Source organism: Falco biarmicus, chromosome 13, assembly GCF_023638135.1.
Source record: "Falco biarmicus isolate bFalBia1 chromosome 13, bFalBia1.pri, whole genome shotgun sequence".
In the NCBI taxonomy this organism is placed as follows: Eukaryota; Metazoa; Chordata; class Aves; order Falconiformes; family Falconidae; genus Falco; species Falco biarmicus.
In genome coordinates, this window is record NC_079300.1 from 28,725,283 (window position 1) to 28,751,167 (window position 25,885).

The following is a 25,885-nucleotide window of genomic DNA, read 5'->3' on the forward strand; positions in this document are numbered from 1 at the left end:
AGCTCGGCTCATCCTCTGCCTCCCCGCCCGTCCTGTCCTATCCTAGCCCGGCCCATCCTCTGCCTCCCCGCCCGTCCTGTCCTATCCTAGCTCGGCCCATCCTCTGCCTTCCAGCCCGTCCTGTCCTATCCTAGCCCGGCCCATCCTCTGCCTCCCCGCCCGTCCTGTCCTATCCTAGCTCGGCTCATCCTCTGCCTCCCCGCCCGTCCTGTCCTATCCTAGCCCGGCCCATCCTCTGCCTCCCCGCCCGTCCTGTCCTATCCTAGCTCGGCTCATCCTCTGCCTTCCAGCCCGTCCTGTCCTATCCTAGCCCGGCCCATCCTCTGCCTCCCCGCCCGTCCTGTCCTATCCTAGCTCGGCTCATCCTCTGCCTTCCAGCCCGTCCTGTCCTATCCTAGCCCGGCCCATCCTCTGCCTCCCCGCCCGTCCTGTCCTATCCTAGCTCGGCCCATCCTCTGCCTCCCCGCCCGTCCTGTCTTATCCTAGCCCGGCCCATCCTCTGCCTCCCCGCCCGTCCTGTCCTATCCTAGCCCGGCCCATCCTCTGCCTCCCCGCCCGTCCTGTCTTATCCTAGCCCGGCCCATCCTCTGCCTCCCCGCCCGTCCTGTCCTATCCTAGCTCGGCTCATCCTCTGCCTCCCCGCCCGTCCTGTCCTATCCTAGCTCGGCTCATCCTCTGCCTTCCAGCCCGTCCTGTCCTATCCTAGCTCGGCTCATCCTCTGCCTCCCCGCCCGTCCTGTCCTATCCTAGCCCGGCCCATCCTCTGCCTCCCCGCCCGTCCTGTCTTATCCTAGCCCGGCCCATCCTCTGCCTCCCCGCCCGTCCTGTCTTATCCTAGCCCGGCCCATCCTCTGCCGCTCGCCCCACGCCGTCCTAGCCCGCCCTATCCCGTCCTAGCCCGGCCCCTGGTACTCTCCTGCGGCGGCGTGAGTGGTTTTGCCCCGGATGGATGGGCGGGTTTTCCCCCGGAAACCACGAGCGGAGCTCGGCCCGGAGGCGGGGAGCTGCGCGGTCCTGGCCGGCTCCGCTGGCAGGGGAGTCCGTTACCTCCTCGGGGGAAAGGCCCTCTGCCCCCCCCCACAGGTGCCTTCCGCGTCCCGAGGGACAACGGGCAGGTGAGACCGACGGCGGCGTGCGCCCGGCCGCCGCCTCCTGTTTCCTACCCCCGCTGTGTTCAGGAGATGTGAATTCTGTGTTTCCCGAGCCCTGTCCCACCTAGGTCGCCGGCGGTTTGCCATCGGGACCCCGGGCGCACTCAGCACCGCAGCCGCCTGAGCCATGGCCGAAGCCCAACTGAACCCGGTGGTCCCGGCGTTCCATTGGCAGGCCCGGTTGTGATGTCAGGGGCCCAACGGTCCGCGGGCCGGTTGCTGGCGCGAGCTGCCTCGGGGCGCGAGCTGCCTCGGGGCGCGAGCTGCCTCGGGGCGCGCGCGGCGGGCCGGCCGGGCAGCCCCTCGTCCTGCCCCGCTAGTAAAGAAGTTGTTTTTTTTCAATACTGCGTTTGTCGGTTGTTGCTCTGGGGTGGAAATTAGCGGGGGAAGCTGCGGGTGTTGACTCGGGAGGGGAGAATTAGCGGGGGAAGCTGCGGGTGTTGACTCGGGAGGGGAGAATTAGCGGGGGAAGCTGCGGGTGTTGACTCGGGAGGGGGAATTAGCGGGGGAAGCTGCGGGTGTTGCTGCAGGGGAGACGCTTCCTCATGAAAGAAATGAAAAGTTTTCACGTCTAAGGGAAGCAAAGGAGGGAGCTGTGGAGGAGAGCGGGCAGGTTCGATCACCCGGGGCAGCCCTTGTGGCCGGAGGGCTGCTGGCTTTTCACGCCCGCAGGGAGCCTGAGCGATGGTGTTTGGATTAATTAAAACTCCCTTCCTCGTTACTTCAGGAACTTAACTACGACTCCGCTTAGGCTTCGGGGCTTGGGCTGAGGAAGATGCCCGAGCCCTGCGGGCCGGCGGCAGGCCGGGCCGGCCGAGGAAGCAGCCCAGCAGAGGGCACGGCAGCCCCGTGCCCAGCCAGCCCTGCGCCGGCTCGGGGCGCCGCAGCCCGCTTTCCGCGCGTTCCTTCTCCGCGGTCCGTGGGGCCTACCTGAATCCTGGAACCGGGATCTGGAGGGGTTGCAGAGCGGCTGTTTGAATTCCTGCGTAAAGGTGTGAGGTTTTTGACAGTTTAGCTGTGCGAAGCCGAGACTTGTCTGCAACGCTCCTGCTGGTTTTGTCCACAACTAAATCTATGGGGAGGGAAAGCCAGAACGCTAAGCCCACCAAACGGTATCCTACAAACTAGGAAAGGAGTAAGGATGGTCTTTGGGGAAGGGGTCTTCCCTGCCCCTAAGGCAGACACTGCACACGAGGCTCGTACAGCTGCCCTGCACGGCTCGCTGCCCTGTCAGCGGGCACAGTGCTGGGAGCAGGCACAATGCTTGTCTCCTGCCCTGGGACCCCCACCCTGAGAGCAGGCGTGGAGCCAGGAGGTTCTGGACCTGTGGGGCTGGAAGATTTCTCTGAAAGCACAACCCCCCAGCTGTGGTTTCCTCTGCTGTGCAGTGTAGCCCACCTCAGGAGAAGTCTTAGGGTTCAAAAAAAGATAACAGAAATTCTCTTGGGAATAGAGTTTGCTGTTTTAAGCAAGCTCCTCAGTGCCTCCTGGTAACACCACTTCCTTATCCTCACCAGGACAGTGTAAGGACAGTGATTTTAATGCTTTTAAAGGATTCTAAAACATCCGTAGGAATGGCTTTGTGTGTGCTTTGCTGTGCTGTGAGCGCAGGGTCAGCATGGCTGCAGTGCTCATCCGATGTCTGTATGACCTTTGCAGCCTGAAGGGTTTGTCCTAGACATAAAAGGACAGTTAACATAGAGTTACATGGTCTGATTCTTCTGTAAGTCATGTTAGTATGAAGACTATAGTGATCTCTAAAACATCAATAACCAGATATGTAAAGAAGTTAGAATTCTGTTAAATTAATGCCACCGGACTGGGCAATCTTTCCTCTTGTAGCTTTTTCTCCCCTTCTCTCTCATGTCTATAGCAAAATTTTCCTGTTTTGTTTCGGTTTGGTTTTCTAAAGGAAAATATAGTAACAGCTAGATGTGCAAGAGGCTGTACGTCATAACTCCAGCATGTCTTTACAGTGCGGTTTTACATCGGTTACATTTCTCAATCCCTGTAATTTTTGCAGCTGATGGTTAACTTCATGACTTAATTCTTTACTATGCCTTTCAGCTTCTTGCTCAGTACGTTGATGTGTACTCAAAATGATGACATTTGGTGCATGTAAACCAGAATCCTGTTACCGGCCATTTAAATACACATGGATTACCTCTTTCCCATCTCCAACCCAATAGCAAACGCAGCTATTTTCAGAATCTAGTCTTATTAATTGTGTGTTACCTGACGTCTCTGCCTTTAGAGCAGCTTCAGCGTGAAAGCAATGTAGTTCACATACCTGGATGCTGAAGCAGCATATTTCAAATTAGTGACATAACAGTAATTCCGCAGAATAATTAATTTGGGGGGCTAGAGGAGTGATTGGTTATTTTAGATCTACATCTAATTTTAGGTATATAAAGCATAATATATTTAATTTTTCATTTAAATCTCATTATTTTACATGTGTTCAGGACAATGTCTGGGTGGCACAGAGCCATTTGCAAAGGAGACGTTTCCCCATTCTCCCCACCACACCCTGGGTCTAACACCAAGAGGGGCCAGGTTATCTCAGAGCAGTTACAATCCCTGTCGTTGCATGGCTCTGGGCTCTGCACCCTAAAAAGCTGCTGCTGCCGCCTGTGCTTTCACTTAGTGCCTACAAATAGAGGCTTGGCCTGTGGGTTTGGAGCTTGGCGCTCCCAAACCAGCACTGCGAGTCTCGGCAGCACACGTTTGCTGATGCTTTCACGTCGCTCGCTCACCAGTCTTTGCCTGGGGTATCATCCCACTAAATATGATTCAGTTTGTCAACATAGCCGTGTTATGACTCGCGTGTGTTTAGCTGGTCAGCCCATTTTGTGCAGTCACTATCAAAGTGGGATCGCATGTGACAGCAGAAGCGGTTGGAAAAAATAGCTTCCATTTCACCCCAGATAGCTCTGAGGCTGAAACTTGCTCGCTCTTTTCCACTGCCCTGGTTCAGCAAGGTTACGCATTATAATGCGGTGCCTGTAGTTAAGGTACATTTATAATACTAGTTCACATTGGTTGCATTTTTTGTTCCCTGTAATTTGCATAGCTGAAGGTTAAGTTCACAGCTTCGCTGGGTATTATCCCTTTCAGTTTCCTGCTTGGGATGGGAATAGCTCTAAGCACATCTCTGTCCAGCAGCCCGTTTGTGCCCGTGTTTACGGTGCGTCGTAGCCGGTGGGGTGTATTTCACCCGAGCGCCTGCTGCTCCGACGTGCCTGGCTGGGCAGCCTCGTGCATGTGGGAACGCAGCACCTCACAGCACATTGCAGGAGCAGAGATGACCTGCATTTCAGGACCTCACGGCTTGTCTCTGCTTTCTGCCCTAAAATGGCCCCTCCAGGAGACAGGCTCCTTCTCATACCCAAGCGTCGGTCTGGGCAGTCTTACTCAGGATGTAAAATCTCAGAGCATGAACTCACCTCCTGGCTGAACTGAGAAGGGCAGGTCTGAATTCACCCCTCTCTTCTCACCTGCCCACTGACACCTCCCAGACATTCCTCCTTCCCCAGGGACTGTTGTGTTGTGGTGTCACTTGTCACTCTGCCCAGAAGGGACACCGCCATCTCCACCACTTTGTGGATGGAGGAGGACTCGAAGCGCAGGGCAGAGGGGTCCCTCAGCTTCCCAGCACTGTTGCCATGGCAGGGGCTTGTGTGGAGATGGCACATCATCTCACCGGCCACCGGTGCGCTGTCTCATCTTGGCTCTGCGCCATCTGACCTGATCTTGGCTTTCCACTATCATCCTCCTGGCATGAGGCAGCCTATAGCAGGGCAGGATTCACACTGCGAGATGCCGCCCTCCCACCCGAGCCCAGAGAGCCGGACTTCTGCCGCAGCGCCTGGGCCCATGCATCAGAAGAGGAGACTGGTGTGCCGTCCCCAGCGCCCACTCAACACACCTGGAGGTGTGGTGGCCACAGGAACTTCTCACCCCTGTCCTGCTGTACCTTCAGGGCAGCTGGGTCATCTTGCCTAAGGGAAGCAGAAGGGGAAGGCAAGGGATGGGAAGGGAAGGTGAGGTAAAGGAAAGTAAGGGAAAGCAAGTGATGAGATGGGAAGGCAAGGGATGGGAGGGCAAGACAGGGCAGAGAGCACCTGAAGCACTCTGGCTAGGTCTCCTAACCCCATTTTGATGTCAGGATGGGAAGTCCCACCTACCCTAATATTTCCCCACCGCCGACCCCATGTGCTCCCATCCAGGAAACAGGCCCTGGGTGGGCAGCAGTGATGCCCAGAGCAGGCAACTTGATGCTGGAGGCCCAGAGAGATGCTGAGAGCCCAGAGGTGTCTCCACTCTGAACCATGTTTGGAAAAGGGCTGCAAACTGACACCGTGGAAAGTCTTGGTTCAAAGACAGAGTGCTTAGCTGAGGGCTCCAGCCTGCCCAGCGGGTGACAGCAGTGGTCCTCCTGCCGCTGTGTCTCCTGACCATGGTGCTCTGGGGCTTTATTCCTGACTCTCTCTTAGCACAAGCGAGCGGTTACACTTGGCCACTTGCTTCCTGGATCCAATACTCTTTTATCACATTCCGTCAGCGGCTGCTGGATTCATGGACCCTCTGGTCTCCGCGTGGCGCTGGCCTGAGTGGTGTGTGCACTGTGGCCATCTCCCTTGGGATGGCTCCTCGGCTGCACGGTGTGACTTTATTTACTTTTTCCTAACCAGATGGGGCTGCAACTAGTGGGCCAGGTGCTGCTGTCATGCAGCGAGCCGAGTTGTGTCATTCTTCTGTGGTGGAGGGCAAACAAAAATACCATGGCACAGAAAACAACACTGGAGATGGTGACTCATGCCCCTGCAATGCCACGTTAAGGTTCCTAGACACAGCCAGCCTTTTTTTTCTAAGCAGATGCTGAAATTTTCGGATATGAATTGCTAGGTTAGAACCCTCAGAGCACTTGCAAAAGGCCCGGAAAGGGAAGATGCTGGTAGGCACTGGGGAAGGGTTGCACGCTCAGCACAGCCATGGCCACTTAGGAGGATCCTGCTGGGAAAGGTGACGTGGAAGCAGGTTAAACTTGGTGCTAGATGGAAGGGCAGAGGTACTGACACTTACGATCACAGAAATGCAGAGCCACACATGAAAGCCAATCCTATTTACTGGGACAAAACCAGTCTCTGAAGGATGCATTCATGTGTCCCAGCTGTGAGCTGGCTGTTGAAAGGTCTCCTGGACTTCTGCTGCACTGGGTGGTGATGAACAGAGGCAGAAAAGAAAAGGAAGAGCACAAGGAAGTTGCTTGCAGTAATGATACGATGTCCACAGGGAGCTCTGTGAAAGCTGGGGCTGCAGGAGGGGAGCTGGGGCAAGCCTTTGGGGCAGGCAGCCCCGCTCATGCTCCAGCACGGGCTGCAATTTGGGATAAACCCTCGGGGCAATCTGCATCATCTTAGTGCACAGCGGGTGGCTTGCTGAGCGTGTAAAGGGGGGATTGTATTCTAGGAGAATTAGTGCATTCAGCTCTGGGGCCCCAAGCACAAGAGGTGGACCTGTTAGCGTGGGTCTAGAGGAGGCCACAAAGATGATCCGAGGGCTGGAACACCTCTCCTGGGACGAAAGGCTGGGAGAGGTGGTGGTGTTCAGCCTGGAGAAGAGAAGGCTCCGGGGAGACCTTGCTGTGGCCTTTTGATATGTAAAGGGGGGTTATAGAAAGATGGAGAGAGACTTTTTACCAGGGTCTGTAGTGACAGGACAAGGGGAATGGTTTGAAACTGTAAGAGGGGAGATTTAGATTAATATAAGGAAGAAATTAATTAATTACAACGAGGGCGGCGAGGCGCCGGCACAGGCTGCCCCGAGCAGCTGTGGGTGCCCCATCCCTGGCAGCGCCCAGGGCCAGGCTGGACGGGGCTGGGAGCACCCTGGTGCAGGGGAAGGTGACCCTGCCCGTGGCAGGGTTGATCTTTAAGGCCCCTTCTGACCTGAACCATGCTGTGATTCAATGATCTCAAGCACGTGCCTCCCTTTAACTCTCGCTTTCAGCAGATGACTTATTTCCTTGTCAGGCCCCTCTGCCGCTCTTCCCAAAACCGTCTGGCTGTGAGTGGGAGCCGGAGCGTCCTGCCACTGGCAGCTGGATTTGGAGCAGAAGTGGACAACCCATATGTAACTAGGCAAGGTCGAATTCCACTTTCTGTTATGGTGTTTTACAGAAAGATGAAAAAGGAGCCTTTATGCGGCATCTCATCCCTTCAGAAGAGCGAATATTTCTGGCTTACGAAAATTCCTGAGCCTTCTTGTGTTCTTGTCCTGCAGGGCTTCTTCCTCTTCTTTACCTAGAGATTCTGAGCCTGATGTGGAGTTCAGATTATCCCTCGACACAGAGTCAGGACTAACTGCACAGGTGTGAATTCCTTGCACAGATAACTTGACAAACAGGAGCAAGTTCTGGGAAGTACAGCCAAAGACTGAACTCCCTTGAAAAATGATTTCAAATTGAAAAAATGGAAGTTCAAAAGAGCATCAGAGAAAGGGGAAGCATATCATTTGGACTGATTTTTTTTTAAAGAAACCAAAGTGCTGTTTCCTTCCTGCCTAGAAAGGCAGGTCCCTTGAAACCCCATAAATGAAAAATACTGCTGCTGTTTGTCAGACCGTGGCATCTGGGGACCGGCCAGGGAGTGAGAGGGTCAAGCAGCCCAGGAGACAGGTTATTCTGTAGAAACCGCTGAACCCACCGGTGGGATCAGACCTGCTTTAGCCTGCCAGTTTCTCTTCTCATTCAACACTGATGAGGCTCGAGGAGTATTTCAGTGGGGGCAAGCAGTCGCGGGGGCATTGCTGCATCTGCTGGGTTGGTATTTGGGACCAGAGAGGATGGGAGTGTTCCCACTCACTTTCAGCGGGTTTTGTGGTAGGATGGGAGGTATGGGTGGGTATCAACTCCGCATGACGACTGCTGCTCTCCGGCCAGGGGGCTCGGCAGTTGGGGTCAGAACAGCGGCGCTCTCTGCTCCGACGGGCTCAGCTTTGGCATTGCATTGATTCAGTGCCCCCTGCCCGACGTGCTAAGGAGCAGGGCTGAGCGTTTCCAAAGGAAAACTCACATCAAACGCTGCCAGAAGGCTCTGGTGACCATATGGAGCTGGGAGAGGGGTGGGGGCCAGCCCTGACCTTTATTGTACGGAGGGCATTGCTGCTGACCCTCTCCCTGCCCCTCCAGGGTGGCTGTTCCCATGCAGCTCAGGTTGTTCCATGCAGTGCTCAGGGCTCTCTGCTAAATAAGACAACTAAATCCTTGAATCCAGGTTTTAGTGTTTCCATGTGCCGCCAAGTATCTTAATCTGGGCTGTTTGGGGAATTTTTATCCCGTGGATCCCTTGGTATGCCTGGAATGTTTGCTTTTCCTACTGTGTTCGTGTGTTTGAGGCACTCCTGTAAAAACAAGAGCTTCCTGCCTGCCTTGTAAATCTTGCCTTGATTGGCAGAGTTGCCTTCAGTGATTAATCAAGGGGCAAGCGAAGCTGACACCCTTGGGGAGCTTGCTCCTTGCAGATGCCCGGCACATGGGTGAGAGACCTGAGAGGGGGACCAGGAGAGCTGGCCGCGCTCCAGAGCCTGCCCAGGAGACACATGTGGCGACACCGGTTTTCGGTAAGAGCCTGGGAGAGGAAGAAATAAACGGAAATTCCAGCGAGCTAAGGAAATGCTCCAGAGGGCCGGGACTTCAGAGGCATTTTCTGTTGTATCATTGAGCACACAGCTAAAACATGTGGCTCCACTTGCAGGTCTTTGCTCGGTGGCCAGCGTAACCTTCCCACCTTGGCCGGGCTGGGGAAGGGTGAGGTTTAGCCGTGCACGGATGAAGACTCCTCCAGGACATGGGCCCAGGACAATGTAAAAGGGGAGTCTGCTGAGAAGACCAGGACCTGCTGAGAAGACCAGGACCTGCTGAGAAGACCAGTGTTGGTGCACTTGGGCTTCATCTCCACATTCCCCTTGGAGGCTTCCAGGTGCCAGAGGCTCTGCCTGTATGTGATACAGGGTGCCGAGTTAGCTCTGAGGAACAGGTCACCTCCAGAACAAGAAAAATAGCTCCAGCATCCTGGCCAGAGGAGCTCCAGTTTGCCCCAGCTAGTGCAGCTATTGCTCTTGTGACACTGAACTTGCGTGCCAGCACCGTCCTTGGCCAGAGCGGGCTGTGGGATTCCTGAACCAATGCTGTGTTGTGCAGGGCAGACATGTGGACCTGTCCCCACCTCCCCATGTTCCCAGAGGAGGCTCAACTTGGCAAAAAAGCTGGCTCATAGAGCAGAGCTGCAGGCTGCCAGCCACAGGACCCGCCACAGACTCACTGCCATAAGCAAGACGACCTTCAGCATGGGAGTCTGGCAGAAACTTGTCACCAAAGACTCCCAATACCCATCATTTTCAAGTCCTGGTCTTCCCACTCTTTGCTTTGCTTTTCTCCAATGCTAGAGGCAGCATCTGTGCTGTGTGCTGGTGGGGAACACTGCCAGGATGAGAAGGTCCAGGAACAGAGCGCTCATGCATAGTGTCACAGCTGAGCAGGCAGCTGAGGAGGGTCTGTATGGCCACCAGCTGCACCACAGGAGGAGGGACAGGTAGCGGCATGGGAGTGCTGGGGACACATGTCCCTGCCTGAGGCAGCCGGCGTGGCTGCTGGTGGCTCCCAGGAGCTGAAGTACAGAAAGAGCATTTCTGCCACACGGAGCTGTAACAGTCTGGGCAGAGTCCTGCAGCGTCTCCCTGCTCTTGGACAAACTTCTCCTGAGGCCCTGACTCTGCTTATCCCTCTGGCTAATAACCAGGTGCTAGTTATGGGTCCTGAGCCCATCTCTCCACACTCGTCCGTGTCCCCCTGACAGACGAGACCAGGGGCAATACGGCCTGTGTGTCTATCCCTGTCGCACCTTTCTCAAGACAGTGTTGGGTTTGAAGCTGCTGCTGCTCCACCCTCCGCCTTTACACCCTGCTTTGCCTCAACTGTGTCTCCTCTGCACGCTCGCTGGGCTGGAGGGAGCTATATAGAGAGATGGTCTTCGCTGTCCCCTGTCCACATCTGTCCTGATGCCACCCCAGCTTCCCTCACAACTACCATCACCATGTGCAACAGGAGAAGCTCAAAAATTCATGACAAGGGAGTCAAGGGATGTTTCCCAGCCACTTTGTGTCCACACAGGTTTTGCCTGCAGCCGCATCTGAGTAATGAGCCCCCGAGTAATCCAGCCATGTATTAGCAGTGACCAGCCCGGTGACACTCGCACTGTCATCATGCCAGGGGACGTTCAGTGCCATTAAGGTGTTACCTTCATGTCTGGCACACTGTTCACTTGTGTTTTCACCACAGCCAGCTCGCAGGCATGGCTCAGGTGTTCGGATGCAGCTGGCACTGTTCCCAGTGGTGACACAGAGCTTGTCTCTCCCGTGCCACATCTAATTTATTAATACAGAGTAACTGTATTAATTGGTACGAGACCAGGTGAACAGGAGGCAGCATGGTGGCAGAGTCCTCAGCCAGGGAAGTGCTGGAGGCTGCTCTCCTGCAGACCTCTGCCTCCTCCTCAGGTTGTCAAAGAGGTGCCATTTCTTACCAAGGTTTTTCCTGCCAACCTCCTGAAATCCTGCTGCATTTCAGCACCCAACAGCCTTCTCCTTGGCAAACTGGCAAGACACAGACTGGATGGGTGGTCCACGAGACAGGTAGGAAATTGGCTCACAGGCTGCGCTCAGACGGTGGTGACCGATGGTTTTGACTCTGGCTGGCAGCCTGTCCACATGCAGGGTCCCCCAGGGATCGATTCTGGACCCCCCACTATTCCACATCTTCAGAAATGATCTAGATGATGGGGTTTAAGGCGCCCTCACCTGCTGACGATACCATACTGGGTGGTGAGGTGGACATGCCAGAAGGGAGGGCCATCTTACAGGCTGGAAGAGTGGGCTAGCAAGAACGGAATGAAGCTTAATAAAGACAAGTGCAAAGTCCTGCACCTGGGACAAGAGAACCCGAGCCCAGTACAGGCTGGGAAGCACCTGAAAGGGACCTGGGGTTCCTGGTGGACCTGGCTGAACAGGAGCCAGCTGGGAGCTGCTGCAGCGATGAAGGCAAGGCAGATCCCAGGCTGCATCTGCAGGGGCGTTACTAGCAGAGACAGAAAAGTGATCATCCCACTCTACCCAGCGCTTGTCAGGCTGCACCTGCGGTGCTGGTCCCCCACATTTCAAAAAAGATGTGGACAGACTGGAGAGGATCCAGTCTGGGCCACATCAACCTGGAGGCACTCCAGAGCAGAGACAAGTGTGCAAACAGGTGACACTGTGTCACCCCAGGCTCCCACCCAGCGCTGGGGCAGGGGATGGAGCCGTCCCCTCCTCCCAGCAGTGCCGGAGCCATGGGGGGTTCCTTGCCAGCCCTCCTGTGGGAAGGAAATCACACCCGGTGCTGCGCATTTCTCAAGAAAGAGTGAATATGCCTCAAATGTGAGAACGTGGCCAAACAGCAGCGAAGGGCTCTGCTATGGAAATGCCGAGCCGTGTCCCCTGGGGCTGGTGGCTCCTGGCATCTTGCTGGGCTGCGGTGGGCGGCCGTGCTCGACCTTTGTTCTTGCCGACATCTCCTTGGTGGATGCCGGCGACTGAAACCAAAGCCCTGGGTCCCACCGCGCCGGGGCACGCAGCTCAGGAACAGTGAACCCCTTTCAGGAAACAGGAAAATAAAGGAAAGCAGTACAGGACAATTTAACATCCAGGAATGGAAATGACTCAGGGGGTTTAAAACACAGAAAAGAGGAGGAGGAGGGTCCCAGCCCCTTTCTGATGGCCACGTGGCTTTGTTACAGGTTTGCACATTGTCCCTTGCATTTCCTGCTTCAGGACAGGGTTTGGCCCGTGCTGCCTGTTTGGCGGGGCTGGGGGGCACAGGGGCATCCAGCCTCGATGTCTCCTTGCTGGTGGCAGCTTCCCAAGGGCCAGGCAAGGCTCGGGGCTGTCCCTGCCACTGGGCATTGGTTCTGGTCCTGCTGAGTGGCTGCTGCAGCCAGAGCCAGCAGCGGGGATGGCAGGAGGGTGAAGCTGCGGCACTGCAGAAGAAGCGTGCACACCCAGGAGCGCATCCCTGACTGTCATGAATCTGTGTTATCCTGTGGCTGAACAGCAGTCCGGGGGGGTTCCAGCCATGCTTTTCCCTGCCCCAAATTCCTGAGAAGGGGCTTTGTGAATGTGCGCATGGCATCACCTCCCTGGGTGTCTGATTGATGGAGAACTGCGGCAAAAGTACCTTTAGTGGGGAGCAGGGATGTCCCCTGGGTTACCCAGGTGCTGGTTTTGGGACATCCCAGCTGCATGGCAGGTAGTCCTGCCCTGCCCCAGGGGGAGAGCATGCAGGACAAGGTGTGGAGAGGGAGCAGGAGCACTGCCAACCCTGTGTGACCCTCACCTGGGGTCAGACCCAGCATCCCCCCAAACAAGGGGGAGTCTCACTGCTCCGGCTCTGGGACAGATGTGCACGGCATGGAGGCAGCTGGCTCTTTCCTGGAGTGATGGGGCAGGTAGAGGCAGTGCTGGAGCTGTGTCTCGGGGGATGGTTGCCTGTAGGGTTGTCCCCATCTGCCTTTTTGCAGCGGCACCGACCCTGGCCCCCACATTGTTTCAGCTGAGCCCTCCCCCCCCCCCCCCCCCCCCCCCCCCAGGCTGTCTGGGCTTCCCCCCGGGCAGGAAGGGATCTTTCCTCTCCTTCCTCCACCAAGGAAGAGCTGTATCAGTCAACAGCTCATGAAGCAGCAACAAAAAGAGTGAGGGGACTGGGCAAAAGCCAGGAGGACCCCATGCCCCCCCCTGCCCTCCCCAGCCGGTTGAGGAGTGTTTCCCATCTGAGCTGCGGCACTGGGAAAAGCCATGGGAATGGGGTTCCCACCATCGCACAGCAGCACCCCAGGCCACACATCCGCACGGGGGCAGAGCTGGGGCACCCCCAAAATGGTGTGACTCCCATTTCAAGCTGCTGGAGAGAAACCAGTATCAGAGGACAGGGAAGAGGAGTCGTGATCAGGCCTGGCATCTTGTGGGGGTGTCGCCAGGACTGGAGCGCCCAGCTGGGATGCTGGGTGGCAAGGAAGAGCCTGGGTGCTGCCTTTGCTTCCTGCCCATGGGATTGCAGCATCCCGGTACCTTCAGGGGGCAGCCCAGGGGGTCTCCTGCCCTGCACCCAGCACGGACCCTGGCACTGGGAAGGAGTACAGGAAAGGTGCTTGTGTGATTCCTTGAAGTCCGGCCCTCCTTCCCACCTGGCTGCACTTTGAATCAGGAGCCTGGGAGAGAAGCAGGTACCTGGAGGGGGCTTTATAGGGCAAATCGCCACAGAGTGGTTTGGGGAGTTCGGCACCCTGCAGCCCACAGCAGGGCTTGGCAGCTGGGGGACACTTTCACCACCACAACCATCACCCCGGGGAACGTGCTGAGCCCAGCCTAAAGCTGGCTGCGCACCTCCTCTCCATTGCAGGCACCTTCAACTGCCTGCAACGCCCGGTTATCCGGCACGGCCGAGGCATTTCGGGAGCTGTGAAGACAGCCGAGGTGATCTCATCCCGCGAGTATTTTCTTGGCTCATTCGTCTCGCTCCAACGCCTCGCCTATAAGGCTCGGCGGTGAGGTCAGTGGGAGGGTTTGGCATTGTGGAGCCATGTGTCACCCGGGGAGCCTGGGACAGCGGCACCTGCGCTCGCCTGCCGCTCCAGGGGACGATGGAGCTGCGAGTCGCAGCCCCACGGCAGGACCCCCGCCAGGCTGCCCACCCACACCCTCCCACATGGGCAGAGGGTCCGTGTGGGCAGCCCCCGGCATGCCCTGCCGCTGCCTGCTGCCCACCAGGCCCGGCACAGGGCTGCCAGCTGCTGTCTCGCCTCTTCCAGGGGAAAACAAAAAGGTTGAGGCTTTTCCTACCTCCAGCATTAGAAAGAAAAAGAGGAAACTCTTCAGATCACTTTCCAAAGGGGTGTTACCAGCCCAGGAGGGGTTTCCTGCTGCCAGAAATAGAGCAGTGTTCAGATAAGGAGGGAAGCAGGATGACGCAGGTGTAGATAAGGCTGGTGGATGAGCCGGGAGAGGCGGCCTGGCTGCCAGGGGAGCTGGGCTGGCTCCCGGGGGGCTCGGGGTGGGTTGCCCCATCCCCTCGGGAAAAAGCAGGGCAGACACACAGCCTTCAGAGGTGCTGCTGCTGGGCTTGGGGTATCTTGGAACAGTGCATCTGTCCGTCCATCCATCTGCCCGTCCATCTATCCAGCTGCTGCTGGGCCTGGACTGGTGCTTGGTGACACAGGGACAAGAGCCATGCCCTCTTCTCATCCCCACAAGAGGGTAGACCCTCGCTGGGTTTTCAGGATCTCCCCCATACCCACGGGGCTGGGGCTGATTCCCACCTCCGAAACTCCAGCCAGGCAGGATTTGACTTGTGACTGGTAAAACTGTGCTGAAAAACTTGTTTCTTGAGCCCCGTTACTGTTTGACGAGCTTCCCGGTGCTGAGCACAGGCTCAGGACCTGCCTGGGTGGGGATGCTGTCAGGCTTTGTTAAGCCTGAATCCAGCATGACCACGCCAGAGCCGTGTCCTTCATCTCTGCGCCTGTAACACGGCGCTCTTCTTCCTCCACGCACCGACTCCTCCCCGTGCACCTTCTCTGCACGCTCCCCTGCCTTGGAGTCTGTTACCTGCTACACGTCGGGGATTTATCCCCCCTGCTTCCCCCATTTTTTAGAAGAAAACCCAGCGTGAGAGAGCTGCGCCTGCAGCCCCTGGACTGCTAGCACATCCCGTGGTGCTTGGGGTCTCCCCGGGGTGATGCCACCCGGAGCAGCGTTCACGCCAGCAGGAGCAGCAAGGCAAGGAGATGAGGGGAGACCACCGTGTCCGTCCCCCTCCCAGACCTGCCTCCAGATCTGCACCGGTTGGAAGATACCGGCTCCCCCTCACAAGAATAGGAGCTTAATGTGCCGGAGCTAATTAGCAATTTTCCCCTGCACCTGCCTCGCCGCCTGCCCTCGGCCATCTGCCACCTCGGGGCCTCGGTGCTGAGCTCCGCATGGGCAGCCCTGGGCGCGGGGGGCTTGCGGGGGGCTTGTGTCCTGTGCTTTGGGGTTGGGGGTCCTCCAAAGCTGAGCTGAGGCTCTTGAGCGCTGAAAGGAGAAAAGGAATTTGGCCCTATGGGCTCGTGCCCCCTCGTGTCCCCGGCGCGGCGGATGGCCAAGCCCCACGGCGGCCCCGCTGGGACGGCGTCTGCCCGAGAAGGGAAACTGAGGCCGGGAGAGGGGCAGGGGCCGTCCGAAGGCGGTGACCCCCATGCTCCGCAGGCCAGAGCTGCCGGGGCGGCTGTGGCGAGGCGCCCCCCAGCCGGGGGAGGCGAGGGGGCTGCGGGCAGAGCAGATGGGCCAGGGGGGGCCGGGGGGCTGGCGGGGTGTTACGGACAATGGGGCGGCTCCGCCAGCAGCCGAGCGGGGGGGAAGGTGTCTGTGCTCCAGGACAGCTGGTGGGCAGAGCCCCCCCGCAGCTGCCAGCCCCCCCGCACGCCCGCGGCGCACATCGGCCCCCGCCCTCCCCCCGCTGCTGCCCCCCAGCCCCCAACCCCCCGTGGCCGCGCGTGGGGCCCCCCTGCAGCCCCCGAGCCGAGCGCCCCGGGCATCCCTGCTCGTCCCCGGGGCCGTGGGGGGACCCCCGGGGCTCGGCGTGCCGGGGGTCGCGGGAAGGCTCTGGGCGAGGGGGGGGACGGGGGAGCGGGGCTGCACGTCCCCCCCCTCCCGGGAGCGCGGGGGCTGCAGCCGCCGGCCCCAGGAGCTGCCCCGCGCCCCCCGCACGCCCCCTGCCGGCGGCCCCGCGGGGCGGGCGGGGCGGGGCGGGGCGGGCGGGGCGGGCGGGCCGGCCCCGCATTCCGGGCATAGCAGCGCCCGGGCCGGCCCCCGCTGCCGGCGGGACGCCCAGAGCCGCCGCCGCGCTCCCCGGGCAGCACCGCCGCCGCCCCGCTCCGCCATGCCCCGGTAAGTGCCGCCCGCCGGGGCCCCCACCGCCACCCGGCCGGGGGGGGGTGTCCCGCCCGCCTCCCCTGGCCCCGGGGCAGCGCCGGTCGTCGCTCGGGCCGTGGGGAGCGGCCCCCCCCCCGCCGTGGGTGTGATGGGGGCGGCAGCGCTCGGCCCCGCCGGCACGTCCCGGTGCTGGGCCCCGCTGCTGGAGGCAGCCCCTCGGCCCCAGGGCCTGCGCTGCCCCCCGCCCGCGCCGGGCCGCCCTTATCGCGCCTCTCCCCGCGCAGGTGCCTCGGCGTGGCCGGTCGCCGCTGAGCCCCCGCGGTGGGACCGTGGCGCTGCCCGCGATGCGGACGGCCGAGGAGTCCAACGGGACGGTCCTGCACCGCCTGATCCAGGAGCAGCTGCGCTACGGGAACCTGACGGAGAACCGCACGCTGCTGGCCATCCAGCAGCAGGCCCTGCGCGGCGGGGGGGGCCCCGGGGGGGCCGGCAGCCCCCGCTCCTCCCTGGAGAGCCTCAGCGCCGAGGAGAGCCAAATGGTGCAGCAGTCGGCGCGGCAGGAGCCGCAGGGCCAGGAGCATCACTCCGACCACGTCTACCTGGAGAGCAGCGTCCATCGGCTCTGCCAGCCCCTGCACAAGGGCGAGGAGCTGCCCACCTACGAGGAGGCCAAGGCGCACTCCCAGTACTACGCCTCGCAGCGGGGCGGGCAGCGGGGGGAAAATGGTCCGCGCGGGGCCGAGAGCGGCACCCGCCGCCCCGACGAGGGGCTGAAGGACCTGAAGCACGGCCACGTGCGGTCGCTGAGCGAGCGGCTGATGCGGATGTCGCTGGAGAGGAATGGGGCCAAAGCGCAGAGCCCCATCAGCGCCTCCCACAGCTACCCCCAGCTCTCCCGCCACCACCAGCTCGCTGCCCTGCGAGGGCAGCACCCAGAGGGGCCGGAGCCACGGGGACCACCCCCGGAGTATCCCTACGTCATCCCTTCCCAGGACGCTTACCTGGCCGAACCCCAGCCGTGCTCCCGGGAAGGCCCTGGATATCAGCATCCCGAAATCAGGTAACGTGTAGCCCCTGGACCCGGCTTTTGGGGGGGCCTGCTGGGGGCCTCCCAGCCGCAGTGCCCCAGGAGCAGCTGGGATGGATGCTCGGAAGATGCGGGATGCGGAGAGCAGTGGGGGACCTGGGGCAGCTGTTGCTGAACCTCTCATCCTCGCAGGGCCAGGTCCAGCTCAGCCCGAGGGGCTCTGTGCGGACCCTTCTGGTCCTCTCCTCTCCCCAGTTTCTCTTGGCACAGTTGGGTTTTTCCAACTGGTGGTAAACTTCCCGCTGCCTCTGCAGACCCTGCCCCCTTGCCATGCACTGGGAGGAATTTGGGGTTAATTTAGGAGCTGGAACCAGCTCAGGAAACTGCTAAATGTGGAACAGGCATGGGGCAGGGTGGAAGGCAAACGCGCTCCCCGCTCCATGGAAACCCACACCGTGCTCCTGAGCCGGTCCACGTAGCACTGGTTAGCTGCCGGTGCCGTGGGACTGCTGCTGAGCTGAGCCTGGGCTGGTGCCGGGGAGTTTGTGGAGGCGATGAGCAGTGCCGGGCAGCTCCGGCCCTTCCCTTTGGCAGCTTGACGCCTCTGGCAGAGCCCCAGGTTGCCTGTGAGAGGGCCACGGAGAGGTCTGGGAGGCCTGGAGGTCTGGGCATTGCCTGGCATTTGAGGAGGACTGGAAACAACTTCCTCCAGTGTGGAAAATGATGGGAAGAAGGGAACTGGAGGCTTGATGGGAGGGTGAACGCTGCTTCCAGACCTCCTGACCTATCCAGGCAGAGAGCGATAGCATCTCCAGCAGGAAAACCTTCTCCTTCCAGGGAACAAAGAGGGGAAGGGGAGCTGTGAGGAAGATGTATTTATTCTTCCTCGCTCCTATATCATCCCGCAGGAATGCAGGCCCTTGGCGGGCAGCCCGCAGCAGAGCAGGGCTGGGCTGTGCACAGCCACCCAGCTTGGGGTGCTCAAGGCGGCCGTGGGATGTCGAGGAACTTGGAGTGGGCAACGCGAGGGGCGGCTGGGCTGGCCCTGCTCCTCCAAATATAGCGAGGACATATAAATAGTTTGGTGGTGAGGAGCCGTGCCAGGAGCCCTCGCTTTGCCCAGACACCAAGGATAAGGGGCTTCCAAGGTGCATCCTTTGCTGAGCTGTCATCGGTCTGCAGCATCCCCAGCAGCAGGGTGGGTGTGGGCGGCTGGGAGCCCATCCTGGCCCACTGGCCAGGTCCTGGAGCTGTCAGGTGAAGGTATCCCTGCAAGACAGGGTTTATTTTGTGTTCGAGGGTGCTCAGATGAGCACCTCTTAGAAAGAAAATGCTATCCAGCTCTGAAAAGCAGGAGAGGTGCTTCCTGGATCCTTCCTCCTCCTTTGGGGTGACCTGGAGGCACTGATACCCCCTTGGCCCGTGGGTTTGGTGCGGTCAGTGAGATGCCGGAGATGCGGTCGGCTCTCCCTCCCCATGAAGCCCCCTTGAGCATCCTTCTCCCTCCCTGCAGGGTGCTGCCCACCCACGTCCCCACCGCTTTCCTGCCGCTGCCAGGCAGCCTTTGCCCGGGAGCCCTGGGTCCCGCCGGCGTGGAGGCACTGGTGAGCGCCCAGGCAGTCTCAGCTGGCAGCCGCCTGGCCCGGGCAGACGCGGTCCTGCGGGAGAACGAGAGGCTCCAGCGGGAGACCGAGAAGCTGCGGCGGGAGCTGGAGAGCTGCACCGAGAAGGCAAGCCGCATCCAGAAGGTGAGCGAACGGCAGCAGCCCCTCAGCCTTGGCATTGTGTCCCCCCTGCCCGCGGAGATGCTCAACCAGCTGCTGTGAAAATTCGCCCCCTTTAGTGTTTTAATCCCTTCTCCTCCTCCCTCCGGCGGCTTGTTCCCCTCCGAGCAGCTGTGTTTCAGCGGCGCGGCAGCCGGGACTGGGGAGAAGGAGCCCATTCTCCAGTGCCCTCCTCCCTCCGCCTGTCCCCCCCATCCCCAGCCGCCACAGAAAGCCCTTTGTGCGGCTCTGTACAAGGGGCGGCTGTTCCCTGCCGGCCGGGCTATGGCAGAGCCAAAACCTGCAGAGGGACTCTTCTGCAAGAAGAAAGGCAGAAAAAATTCTTCCCCCTCCCCCCAAAACGTGCGCTGGGGGTCAGCCGCGGGGGGGGGGGGGTCCCATGGGTGTGCTGAGCTCCTCTGGCAGCTTGGGTTGGGCTGAGTGACCTGAGTGAGCTTTGGCCAGCATCTCCCTTTCCTCATTCCATGAATATCTAACCCTGGCCTGTCCCTTCCTCCGCCCCAGCTGGAGAGCGAGATCCAGCGCATCTCAGAGGATTACGAAAACCTCGTCAAGGCGTCTTCCAAGCGGGAAGCCTTGGAGAAAGCCATGAGGAACAAGAGAGATGGCGAGATGCGACGGCTCCAGGACTTCAACCGGGACCTGAAAGGTGAGGGACCCTCTGTGTCCCCATCCCCACGGGCACACTCTGTCCCCTGGCTTTTCCCCCCCGGCGGTGTTTCCAGGGTAAGCCAGGCTTCTCCCACTTCCTCCAGCTGAAATCTTGTATTTAAATCTTAATTGGGTTTAATTGCCTTTGGACCAGAGCGGTTGGAATCTGCGAACAAGCAGCTGGCCAGCAAGACCCAGGAAAGCCAGGAGAGCAACCAGGGCAGCGTGGCCAAACTCCTGGCGCAGAGTAAGTCCCGGGGGATGCCCGTCCTCGCCTGGCTCCTGGAGGCACCCGGACGGTGGGCTCAGCACGCGGTGGGCTCAGCACGCTCCCCTTCGGCGGAGGAGGAGGCGGGTGGCGGAGGAGGAGGCGGGTGGCGGGCAGCAGCTCTTGCCTTCCCCGGGGAGGATGGAGCAGCTCTTGGCGCTGGACTCAAGCCATTAATCCTGGCCGGCCGGCCGGCGGCGTGACCCGCATTCTCTGCATTCCTGCCGCCCAGCCGGCTCTTCCAACACTGAGCCCGCACTCCCGCCCGCGCCAGCCGCCCTTCTCTCCCTCCCTCCTACACCTCGCAGCTGCGCAGGCCTGGGCTTTGTTTTGGGAAAATACACCTAAATCCGTTACTTTAGCAGAGACGCACGGTATTGGTGCTGTGTGGGAGGAATTGCATCCCATTCTCTTTAGGTGGCTGGATTCACGCCAGGCAGCTTTTACTCTTCACAAACTAAAATTTGGGCTGGAGTGGAGGCTTTCAGCCCTCTGCCTGGGTGGCTGGGATGCCACCAGCCCCCATATACCCTGCGTGCTTGGGGAGGGACGGCACGGCCACGTTCTGGGGAGCCAAGACCCCCCTCCGTGGGGCCTTGTGGACCGGCCTTAGGGCAGCAAAGCCTTTTCGGCTGAGGCTTGGGGTCTCTCTTGCAGGCTACGAGCACCAGCAGGAGAAGGAGAAGCTGGAGCGGGAGGTGTCCCTGCTGCGCAGCGCCAATGAGGACCAGCGGCGGCGGGCAGAGCTGCTGGAGCAGGCGCTGGGCAGTGCCCAGGCGCGGGCGGCCAAGGCGGAGGCCGAGCTGCGGAAGAAGCGCGCCTACGTGGAGAAGGTGGAGCGGCTGCAGGCAGCCCTGGGCCAGCTCCAGGCCGCCTGCGAGAAGCGGGAGCAGCTCGAGCTGCGGCTCCGTACCCGCCTGGAGCAGGAGCTGAAGATGCTGCGGGCTCAGCAGGTGGGTGCCGGCGAGACACAGTGGTGGGTGCCGGCGAGCCGCAGTGGGTGCTGCATCCTCCCAGCACCTCCTCATCCTCTCTTTTTGTTGGGGTTTTTTTACCACTGCAGAGACAGGCAGGTGCTGTGGGCGGGGGGATGCCGGAACTGAGTGCCCACACACTCTCCGAGCAGCTGAGGGAGAAGGAGGAGAAGATCCTGGCCCTGGAGGCTGACATGACCAAGTGGGAGCAGAAGTACCTGGAGGAGTGCACCATGCGGCAGTTTGCCATGGACGCTGCAGCCACTGCGGCCGCCCAGCGGGACACGACCCTCATCAGCCACTCCCCACGGCACTCGCCAAACAGCAGCTTCAACGAGGACCTCCTCCTGGCCAGCCACAAGCACCAGGAGATGGAGAACAGGTAGTCCCACCTTGCCAGAGGTGTTTTCCCAGACAAGCTTGTGCCGTGTTCTGGTTGGGCAGGGCCCGCATCCTCCTCTCCCCCTCCGGCTCCTCTCCCAACTTCTGCCTCTTCTCCTCTCCAGGTTAAAAGCCCTTCATGCCCAAATCCTGGAGAAGGATGCCGTCATCAAGGTCCTGCAGCAGCGCTCACGGAGGGATCCCAGCAAAGCCCTCCAGGGCTCCCTGCGGCCAGCGAAGTCTGTGCCCTCCATCTTCGCTGCCTCTGCTGCCCCGAGCTGGCCAGGGGCCGGCCAGAGTGACCGGCTGGCCGAGGGCAGCTCCCGGGGCATCGCAGGTAAGCACGGGCACCTGCCAGCTCCCTGCCTTTGCTCGGCAGCAAGGATTTGCTTCCAATTTCCTCTGCGGTTTTGGAAGCAGAGAGCCTGGGGAGTGGGGATTTCTCCGGTGAGCCATAGGGACTGGCCGGAGGAGCTGGCGATCCCTAATGGCATCTCCTCCAGCAGGCAAAGCCACCGCCGAAGGGGCGGCAGCACCCGCTGCCCTTCCCCTGCCCTCCCACTCCAAGCATGGCAGCAAGGACGGCAGCACGCAGACGGATGGGGTGGCCGAGAGCAGCGAACAGGGCGAGGGCACCGAGCACCCAGCCGGTGCGCTGGGTGAGTCCCCCTGGGGAGGCATGGGGGAGAGCTGGGGGTGCTCCAGTGTGTGGGCTTAGCACCCAGGAGACGGGCTGTGCACAAGCTTCGGTCATTTTTATAAGGCATTTTAAAGGCCCCAGTTGAGTCTGGTGGGTTCAAGTCCCTGCAATCACTCGTCACGTTTTTAGGTGCAGAGCTTTTTTTGTGAACACCTTGGGGGACGCTGGCCCAGTGGCACACTTGCTGCTGGCCCTTTGGTGGGATGGGCGCCATGCTGATGCCCTTCACCTCTCCTCCAGCTCTCACCTTCTTTCCTTGCAGAGAGCTCAGCTGCTGCCAGAGCCCCGGACCTGTCCGACATGGTGGAGATCCTGATCTGAAGCCACCCAGGGGCCGCATGCTGGCCCCTCCACCCTCCCTGCCTGCCGCACAGGCATTGCCGCCCTGCCTGGGACAGAGGAGCCTGCGGGAAGGAGGAATGAGCCTGGAGCTCAGCAGCATCCCCGCGGCCAGTTTCAGCAGGTGGCCCCCGCACGTGGAAGGGCCACCGTCCCCACTTGGCACCCACATGTGTCCCCAGCTGCGCGGGGCGCGCTGGAGCCCGGGGACCTCACCGTGGTGACAGGCCCTCGTGACTCCCCTGTAAATACACCCAGGTTTTGTATGACGGGAGCAAATGTATTTATCGTTTCCGCCTCTCTGCCCTCCTGAGGCAGGGGGCTTCTTCCCATCTGCTCCATGGTTGGCTCCATCGCCAGCCCACCTCTGGGTCTGGCCATTTGCACCCACCTGGGTGCTTGACTTCCAACTGGAAAATCCCTCTCCGTTTGCCCAAACTCTACCCTCTGCGCGAGGGCAGAGCTGGGAAGGATCCTCCGTGGGTCCCATCGACTGCCCAGATCCACGTGGCCAAGCCAAGCGCTGGGAGCCCCAAACCTCCGTCACCTGCATCCCGCCTCTGGCCTTATCACAGACGGGCAAGCGGTTTGGGATGGAGCGGTGGTGGAGCAAAAGAGAAAATGATAATCAAGGGAATGAAAGGTGGAGGAGAACCCCCCTTGAAACTGGAGGCGAAACGCTTGGAGCGAACCGAGGACAGCTGATGGAGGGGGTGGGACACGCCACCCCTCTCCTGGCTTCATCCCACCATCGCAGCCCCCGGCTACTGGCAGCTGGCTTCTGCCCATAGCCAGCGCTGGCGTCTCGCTCCTCTGAGCTCAGACGCTTCCCGTCCTTGGCCTTCGTGTATATATTTTTTTTTTCTTTCTTTCTTTCTTTCTTCTTTAAACGTGCATTTGCTGGACAACTGCATTTTTTATTTTTCTTTCCCAGACACGTAAAAAATGCGTTCGGTTCTCGTGCATTGTTTACAAAGTGGAAAATAAACAAACAAAAAATTATGAAAGAGGAAAAAAACCCCCACAACTTAATATATTTTATATTAATATTGGTATTTCTTTTTAAGTATTTTTTTTCGTGCTGTGAACTTTTTTTTTTCCTGCCAAAGATGATGAGTTCTTGTTTGTGCGTTTTAAGTTATCTTAAGTATTTAAATGTAAACCTGGCTGTTTCGTTATGCCGCCCTATACCGAGATTGCTGTAGCATTCCACTTGGTATAACAATATTTTAATAAAAAAACCCCAAATATTGACCCATGGCTACTTTTTTTTTTTTTTCCCCCCCATGCGATGGGGCAAGGCAGAGGTGCTGCTGGGGGAAGGGGTCTAGGGGTGGCGATGCCTTGGCTGAAGTGCTGCCCTGCCCTTCCCAGCTCCCCAGGCGCCAATTTGGGGTGCAGCTGCATGGGAGAGGGGAAAAAAGTGCTTAAGAGCATCTATGTGTTCTTTGAAATCCCACTGGGATCCCATTTCCCCATGCTGATGGGGAAAAAGGATGAAGTTGCCTAGAAATGTCCATGTAGTTCCCTCCCTGCATGTAGTACTCTGGTATCTCCATCCTGATGGGATCCTCCTCTTCCTCACAGGACCCGTTCCTGCCCTCCTATGCCCCCACCATGGGGACTCCTTGATGGCCACATCCTCAAGCACAGCTGGACCTGATCCTCAAGCTCTCCCCTGGCTTTGTCAGCCACCTCCAAGCCCTTCCCACCCTGCCTGGCTCCTTGGTCTTCTGGAAGACCAGATGTTCTCCTAATGTTAGAGCTAGGGCTGCCTTAGGACTTCCACAGCCCCATCGTGCTGCTCCCCAGCACCTCCCCTCTGAGCTTGGTGTTTGCTTATGTCACTTAGTTTTAATAGCTGTCACATTTATGCTTCCCAGGGAGCATCCCTGGGGACCCTGCTCTGGCTGCTTGGGTGCTGGCAGCCTGGCTGGAGCCATCACCAGCTGGGCTGGGGCTTTCCCTTTTATGCATCTCTTGGCATTTATTGGCAGCTCTTTTTTTTTTTTTTTTTTACTCTTGCTGTCCCTGGGGACCGGGAGATCGCGTGTGAGCCTCTGCAATGGGCTTTAGCTGGGATTATGCCGAACAATGGCATAAGAAACCAGCTTTGCTGCCAGCTCCTCCCTGGAAGGTGGCTCAGGACTCCGTTGAGGATCACAGGTCTTGGTGGGACTGTGATGCTGAACACCAGCTCAGCTCCACCCTTCCCACCCAGGAACCTGGAAGGAGTGTGGCTGAAAATACGAGGTTTCCTTTGTCCGTGGGACAGGTCTCCATCCCTGCAAGAGCAGATTAGAGAGACTCGGAGCAATGGGAAGCCCAGAGCTGGGCTCCTCCTTCCACCCATGGCTTCTCCTGGGTTTTGCAAGCAGGGAACCAAGCTCCCCCCAGGCACAGGGCATGTCTGCAGGGGACGTTCTGCCCTCCCTGAGACGGGACCAGCGACGGGGCGGGCTGGATGGGAAGCTCACAGGGAGTTGCTGCTGGAATATGTCAGGGGGTCCCGGCAGGGGCTGTACCTGCCCTGCCCCCCCAGCTCCTGCTGCCCCAGAGCTGCAGGCAGCCACCCGGGAAGGCTCGCAGCATTCCTGGCATACCGCAGCTCTCCCGCCCCAGCTTTATTTACCCAAATCCGGATGCGGAGTGGCCTTGCGGCAGGTCGGGCTGTTTACAGGAGCTTTCCAGGTCTAGGGATTCAGACCCGGCCTCTGGTGAGAGCTTTGCCCACTGCTTGGCCATCCTCCATCCTGCCCATCGCTCCTCCGTGGACCTCTGCCCCCAGGGCTTTCGCAGGAGCCAGGAAATGAAGGAGCAGAGCCCTGGACAAGTGGGAAGGGAGAGGAAAACCCCAAGGCCCACCTGTGAATGCGGGAATCAGGCTGTGGGGAAAAGCTGCCTGAGCCAGGCAGGTTGGGGCAGGAGGTCACGGCTCCTCCTGCTACGCCCCCGAGGATGCGGCAGCGGCACCCGGCTTGTTTGTTTTGGTAGGGTTGCTTTTCAGTCAGAGCAACAGCCTGCTGGAGCTCCACACCTTGGCCAAGGAAGGCTGCTGTGGGGGTGTGTTATCACCTGCTTTATCGCTCTGTCATCGCAGGCATTTCCCTCCGCCCTTTCTGCACCATCTCACTGGGTTGCACCATCAGCATCGCTTGGACCTAGTCTTTTATCCCCCGTGGGTCCTGCTCAGGCCAGGACATGTCCCTGTCACCACAGCACAGCCGAAATACCATGTGGGACCCAAACATCCTGCTTCTGCTCCCATCCCAGTGTCTGTGGTCTCTGTGTCCTTGATCCTTGCATCCCTGTGTCCCCGCATCCCTGTGTCCTCAGCCCCTGTGTCCCTTCATCCCTGTGTCCTTGATCTCTGCATCCCTGCATCCCTGTGTCCTTGATCCCTGCACCCTTGTTGCCCCCCATCTCTGTGTCCTCAATCCTTGCATCCCTGGGTCTCTATGCCCCTGGAAGGGGGTGGCTGGACATGTTTGCTGAGCTGTTGGCTGGGCTGGCACCTGGTTGCGACACCTTCTGTGTCCATCTTTCCATCTGGAGAGATGGAAAAGGGCCAGCAGGCTCTGCTTTGAATGCCACCACTGTCACACTGGTG

The 25,885-nt window shown here is 59.4% G+C and overlaps 1 protein-coding gene across 3 annotated transcripts; it reads left to right on the plus strand.

Annotated features, from left to right (window-relative positions):
* Positions 1–827: 827 nt before the first annotated feature.
* AMOTL2 (angiomotin like 2) lies at positions 828–23,529 on the plus strand. 3 transcript variants are annotated; one of them, XM_056358808.1, is made up of 10 exons: positions 828–1,115; positions 16,436–17,211; positions 18,692–18,926; positions 19,467–19,611; positions 19,768–19,860; positions 20,539–20,834; positions 20,945–21,237; positions 21,362–21,573; positions 21,740–21,895; positions 22,199–23,529. In XM_056358808.1, the coding sequence occupies exons 2-10, from the start codon at positions 16,496–16,498 to the stop codon at positions 22,255–22,257; spliced, it is 2,205 nt and encodes a 734-aa protein (XP_056214783.1). In that variant the 5' UTR covers positions 828–1,115; positions 16,436–16,495; the 3' UTR covers positions 22,258–23,529. The 3 variants fall into 3 exon arrangements, with proteins under 3 accessions (XP_056214783.1, XP_056214782.1, XP_056214781.1); XM_056358807.1 differs by having other exon boundaries at positions 21,743–21,895; XM_056358806.1 differs by lacking the exon at positions 828–1,115 and adding an exon at positions 16,049–16,166.
* The last annotated feature ends 2,356 nt before the right edge of the window (positions 23,530–25,885 follow it).

What these genes read in the sequence shown, in the direction of transcription:
- AMOTL2 (XM_056358808.1), top strand. Translation starts at nt 16,496, where the DNA reads ATGCGGACGGCCGAGGAGTCCAACGGGACGGTCCTGCACCGCCTGATC. An exon ending in GGCCAAACTCCTGGCGCAGA is followed by an intron (nt 19,861 to 20,538) that starts GTAAGTCCCGGG and finishes TCTCTCTTGCAG; the next exon opens with GCTACGAGCACCAGCAGGAG. An exon ending in GCACCCAGCCGGTGCGCTGG is followed by an intron (nt 21,896 to 22,198) that starts GTGAGTCCCCCT and finishes CTTTCCTTGCAG; the next exon opens with AGAGCTCAGCTGCTGCCAGA.